Source organism: Cupressus sempervirens, chromosome 6 (genome assembly GCF_028749045.1).
Source record: "Cupressus sempervirens isolate cs-2001-9-10 chromosome 6, ASM2874904v1, whole genome shotgun sequence".
NCBI classification, from domain to species: domain Eukaryota; kingdom Viridiplantae; phylum Streptophyta; class Pinopsida; order Cupressales; family Cupressaceae; genus Cupressus; species Cupressus sempervirens.
This window is the reverse complement of record NC_143123.1, coordinates 319,392,489-319,399,133: the sequence shown is the minus strand read 5'-3', so window position 1 is coordinate 319,399,133 and position 6,645 is coordinate 319,392,489. Positions and strand designations below refer to the sequence as shown.

Genomic DNA, 6,645 nt, shown 5'->3' with positions numbered 1-6,645 from the left:
TCCCATCCTAAGTGTCATCACTAGAAATCTCTATGCTCACATCCTCAGTACAGGTATATAACACTGTCTCCTATACCAACCCATTCTATGACTACTATCATAAATATCAAAAATTTTAGAGCTCAAACTCTCCTTGCAGTCATCAATTAATATCATATAGGGGGCATCATCACCAATGCAACTCACAACATGCTCAAAAGTTTCCTCAGATGTGTCCATACTAACAACTCTCACATCACCTATAGGAATCTCAACTGCAGACAGGAATTGCTATACACATGACTCATCATCAACCTATACACCAACAATGCTAGAGTCCAAACTAAAATCAAGTGTCCCCTCTATAATACTCTGATCACCAAGTACACCACTAGGAAACTCCATAGAAGCCTCGGGCCTATCTGAGGAAGCCACTACCTCCTGAACTAGAGCCATGCTACTGAAGCTAACATACACATCCTTGATGACAATTCCCTTCGAAGAAGAATTCGAATGATCAGAGATGACTATAGCATCAATTGCCTCTGTAAAACCTATAGTAATAGCTCTGGAAGGCTCAACCCGGTGATGCTTGACACTAGTGTCCTCCAACGGCACATAAACATCCACTGAGTCTAGTACAACAAAACTATCATAAGCACTACAAATGGTAATAGCAGGTGCTAAACTAGATAATGGTACATCAACATCACAATCAATGGACCAATAAAACTCAAGTCTTCTCCCCTACGAACACGATGTTAGCCTACTAAAAGCAGAAGTAAAATATCTCACTACCTGTCAACTGTAGCCAAATTCGACAATCTCTCTGCAAGTCATTGCTATTGCAATTTTAATTTCTTGACACTTTCCACCAAAGCATCTAAATCTATTCTCTTCCCTCTACTACTATGTTGACTTCCCAAACTCAACCTCTTGTATCTATCCATGGCTGGGAAATAGAAATACTTATCACTCTGATAATAGTCTCATACAAATAATGAAATCAATTCCCACTAGATGGAAATATTAGAGCTCTAATACCACTATAATGACCCTGCTCAAATCTGACCTTAAAATGCTAATTGAAGGCTCAAAGAATTTTGTCAAACACTTCACATACAAGGGTCATATGACTGATATAACATTTTAGTTTGCTTTAATGACTCTTTTCTTTAATTAGCATCAATGAGAATATTTCCAAATTACTCTAAATTGACTAAATAATGACCTAAAATGAATATGCAACTTATTTTGACGATATTCAATGCATATATGTTATTGAAACTAAGTTTGCAATATGCAGCTACATCAACTAGTAATTATGAAAAACACTTTGGATACAACCTAAGATGACATTTATACACTTACAACCAAGTAGTTAACAAACATTTGGTATGCATAATTATAACATTATTTATGCCAAAAAAGAGAACCTATAGCCAATTGACATTTTGACAAATAATTGGCATGAAAACTAATAAGTTGATCATGAATGGTAATAACATATTCAATTACACTAGTAGTTGATCAACAACTTATATCTCCATCTTTTCAATAAAATGTCTACTACAATGATGCTATGAATTGGTCAAGACTCTTGGCTTACAATTGTTTGACAATAGTGCCAAATTTGATTTTCTGAGTATTCACCTATAGCAACAATTAAAATGCCTATGATGACAATGCAAACTACTTAGTGAATGTAAGAAGAACCTAGTAATGATGATGCCCAATGTTGTTGATGAAGAAACAATAAAAATTCAATGTGATAGGCACCTTCCAAGCTCAAATCAAGATACTCAAGCTGCTGCCCCTATTCTTGCCTGGCAAAAGTTTAGATAATTAGTTGCAGCACCAAACACCTTCTAATTTGCCCCTAAAAAGATTGTCTCAACAATAGGAATTGAATGCAACAATACCCAAAATGATTGGCCTCCTCAATCGAAAGGTATGAGCAAAAACATGAAACTCACATAGGCTAATCAACCTCCATGACAATAGATTACAAAGGTCTGTAATGATCCTACTCAATAACATAATCAATCTCAACAATACATTAGCTGTTGAAGTAACTTCTCCATCAAATGCAACAATACATTAGCTATTGCAAGTACAATAATACATCAACTATTGTACTCAAATAATCTCTACTATGAAGCACAAGATTGGACTTCTGAAGTAAAGCCCACAATTAGCAATAATTCAGCTGGTATCTCATAGCCTCAAAATTGCATAACCAATGAGGGTTTTCTTCCCCAAAGATCCTCCAATGGTTGAAACCCTAGCTGACTTCTCCATCAAACAATCATCAATTCCTGGATGATGAGAATGAGGCCCATAATGTCTATTTATACTTTTTCCTCAAGAGGTTGGCCCAAAATCTAGAAGCTTCTAGAAATTATTTTATTTTGATTGACTTTATGATATATTATTTTATTTAAGTCACTTTATTAAATTAATTAAATATAAAGTTACATTTTAATATTTATTTATTTGATAACTTTATAAATAATTATCTCAATACCACTTATTTATTTAATTAAAACAATTAATTAGTCATCCTCATAAAATATTTATTATTTTGGACAACTTAATTAATTAAATTAATTAAATCAAATTACCTCCAGAATGGGGACATTGCATCTTGGGACCACTCCCTTTCTCTATATTCATCTCTTGTGTCTTTCTGTTAGGAGAGATTTTTGTGTGGTTTCTTTTGGTGTAGTAGTTTCTATTGTGGGTTACAATTTTAGGCTTTGAAAATATGCATAGAAGAGACCACAATCATCATGGCCTAATTGAAATTTATGAGACAACTTTGAAGATGAGTCTAATACCAACTGAAAAATATTTTATCTAAAATGTGATGAATTGAAACTAACATCTGTGTAGTTCAACCTATTCACAATAAACAAAAAGTAATAGAGAGCTATACTAAAAACATATGAACATTGTGGGATGACCTAGGATTATGCCATCTGACTTATGGAATTGTTGGCTGGTTAGAAACACATGTAGATACATGTCCTAAGGAAAATCCTCCAACAAATACATGTCGTAGGGGAAATCCTCCAACAAAAATGTTTATAAATCATGTTAACATGTCAAAGAATCTCGATCTAGAAATATTGTGATTTTTTTTCAAGATAAATAGAAAAGACTATGAGGAAAATTCGAAACAGCCAACAAGAAATTAGAAATTAGTTGGTAAAAATATCACTTCAATGGAAATATTTATAAAAGACTATAGTTTTAACAGATTTTATACAGTTGTCAAGAACAAACTAATACCAAGATGATAGCCGGTCTCCTCCTTAAAGATAGGGGCTAAAAATACTTTCAACATATCAATTTTTTTTCGCTAAATTAATCTTGATATATTTTGATGTGTCCAATTACGTTTTTAACTAATTGAATGCTATATGACAAAATAAATCTAAACCAAAATAAATCTAAACCAAAATTCAAACTCAAGTATTAGACCATAAGGCAAACTGAATGCAAGAGTAAGAGTAAAAGGAACCACCCAAGTACATACGACGAAGTGGCGTGGGTATAATATGCGGATTTTCTTTGAAATTGACAAAAATAACATTCGAAGTAGGGAGTTGCGGACAAATGTAGGGGGAGGAGCAACCGAGGAAGGAGCTGTGGTGTAATCGACGGCAGCAGCATAAGAGCAGGGTTTGGGCTTCGTTACCAATTTTCAGCTTGGAAAGCAAGGCGATGGATCTTGATGCGAAGCCCGAATGGCTGGACTCGGGAGACAACGCGTGGCAAATGACAGCGGCCACCATGGTTGGAATGCAGTCGGTGCCTGGCCTCGTCATTCTCTATGGGAGCATCGTCAAGAAGAAGTGGGCCGTCAACTCCGCCTTCATGGCTCTCTACGCATTCGCATCCGTGGTCGTCTGCTGGTCGCTCTGCGGTTTCACTCTGTCCTTCGGCGACCAGCAGATGATACCTGGCTTTTGGGGAAGGCCTTCTCTCAGAGCTCTGCAGTTTGATTTCCTCTTTCAACAGGCCAACGGCGCCCTCTTCCCCAAAGCCACCATGAGCTTCTTCCAGCTTGTCTTCGCCGCCATCACCTTGATTCTGCTTGCCGGATCCCTTCTTGGGAGAATGAACTTCCACGCCTGGATGCTCTTTGTCCCTCTCTGGCTTCTCTTCTCCTACACAATTGGCGCCTACGCCCTCTGGAACTACAACGGTTATTTCTTCCAACACTTTCCCACCATTGACTGCTCCGGAGGCTATGTCATCCATCTCTCCTCTGGAATCGCAGGCTTCACCGCCGCGTATTGGGTGAGTAATTTTATCATCAATGCCCTTCTGTTCGACGGGAATCTAAATTTGTCGTCAGCCCCCAGGGTTTGGCCTTTACGGATGTTCATGTGGATTTCTGTTCACTGCTAGGGTTTCGATATTAATTTGTGATTACCGCTTCGCTTTCAATGTGATCCATGATTAGGTCTAGGGTTAGCATATGAATTGATGACTAAAGATAGGATTTACATATGAATTTGTCATTGCTGTTAGGATCTGAGTGTGAATTATTGATTAGTGTTAGGATTTAGAAATGAATTTACCATTGCAGTGCAGTTAGGGTTTGAATGTGAATTATTGATTAGTCTTAGTGTTTGGCTGTCGATATATGTTTAGTTTTTGGGTTGAGTGGGTGATGAAAGAATGTTTGTTGCTGATAACATTTGTCAATTGTCAGGTTAAACAATCAATGGGATCTACAAATAGTCATCAACATAAAAATATGCAAAGTCTAAAATAGAAGGGGCTCCAGCCAACTAGACATGCAAACTTTACTTAGTGAATCCATTTGTGGCTACTAAAGATACCCTTATCTTAAAAAAAAATGTCCCACACTCTTTTTTGGGTAACCCATCTCTAATACTCAACCAATACCATCTTATTTCCATCTTATTTCTATTTCTATGAAGTTCTTCTGAATATGATCATATATAAGGTTAAGATATATGATGCAATACTCCTGTTTCCTTACTAGTTATAAAGTTTACTAGAAATGTACTATTTAATATTCTTGTACATTCATGCTCTGTCTTTTCTTTAATTTCTCGTTTATTACAAATTCATGTTTTGTAATCGTCTTTATTAACAATCCACGCATAGCTTGTATGGAGATTGATGATTTATGGATGAGATGAAATGTGTGTTTGACAGGTAGGGCCGAGGATGACGAGGGACAGGGAGAGATTTCCACCTAACAACGTGCTGCTGATGGTGGGAGGAGCGGGGCTGCTGTGGCTGGGATGGTCGGGGTTCAACGGAGGAGGTCCGTACGCGGCGAGCGAGTTGGCGGGCATGGCGGTGATGAACACACACATGTGCGCGGCCAGCAGCCTGGTGGTGTGGATGGCGCTGGACGTGTTCTTCTTCGGGCGCCCCTCCCTCGTCGGGGCGGTGCAGGGGATGATGACGGGGCTCGTCTGCATCACCCCGGCGGCGTGCGTCGTGCAGGGATGGGCGGCGGTGCTGATGGGAGTGGCGGCGGGGAGCGTACCTTGGTACACCATGATGGTGCTCAACAAGCACCTCTGCTTCCTCCAGCGGGTGGACGACACCATGGGCGTCTTCCACACCCACGCCGTCGCCGGCCTCCTCGGCGGTCTCCTCTCCGGCCTCCTCGCCCACCCTCGCCTCTCTCTCCTCTTCTACCACGACCATCCACAACGCTTCGGACTCTTGTACGCCTTCTCCCCCTCTCTTTCATCCTCCCACCGCAGGCAGATGGCTTATCAGTTGTTCGCTGCCGCCTTCATCATCGTCTTGAACGTGGCGGTGACAAGTCTCATATGCGTGGCCATTCGCCTCATTGTTCCGCTTCGGATGTCGGAGGAAGCGTTAGATGTGGGAGACGATGCAGCTCACGGAGAAGAGGCGTACGCTCTCTGGGGAGATGCCGAAAAGGTTAATATCTTCCGAATGTCCGACACTCTCCACCATTCCAAAACTTTCCAACTCGACTCCTCCTCCTTGTCTGATTCCGGACATGTCGCCACCTACTGAAAACTCGTTTCATTGCCCTCAACTACTCCACCATTTCGCTCGGATCAGCAAGCCTATAAAAATATAGAGCACGAACTCCTGATGGGGTGTTCGTCATTCTCTCTGCTCTCTCTGTTGCTAGTGTTAGAATTCTACTTTGTTTGTAAGCCCTTTGAAGAAATATCATTAGTTCTGATTAATTTCTGAATGTTCCTCACTCAATTGTAGGAGACAACAATTAATATTCACGATAACAGATTTTCAAAATCAATAATCTATAATGTTATATTCATACTTTTGGGTGTGTGAGTATTTTAGCATCAAGGTTTAGGATCATATTGAATTATCCATTATCAGTATGAGTATGATCTGAAAGGTTGATACTAAAATACCCATGCACAATGGTACCCACAAGCATGACTAAGAATTAATATATTTTAGACTTATTTTAATATATATTTTAATGATGTAAGAGTTCAAATTTTTTAATATCAAAATAACATAGTTTAGGTTTATTAGTTCTTGTGTAGCAAGAACTATTGCCAAGGCTTCAATTTAATGTGTGATTAATGTTTTACACGATAGCCGATCAAAATGCTTTTTTAACCTCATAAAATGTTTAGCTTCAATAATACTTCTTTT

General features: G+C 39.0%; 1 protein-coding gene across 1 annotated transcript; it reads left to right on the top strand.

Annotated features, from left to right (window-relative positions):
* Positions 1–3,576: 3,576 nt before the first annotated feature.
* LOC149552470 (ammonium transporter 2 member 5-like) lies at positions 3,577–6,211 on the top strand. The gene is made up of 2 exons (XM_089789789.1): positions 3,577–4,287; positions 5,179–6,211. The coding sequence occupies exons 1-2, from the start codon at positions 3,709–3,711 to the stop codon at positions 6,022–6,024; spliced, it is 1,425 nt and encodes a 474-aa protein (XP_089645915.1). The 5' UTR covers positions 3,577–3,708; the 3' UTR covers positions 6,025–6,211.
* Positions 6,212–6,645: the final 434 nt, after the last annotated feature.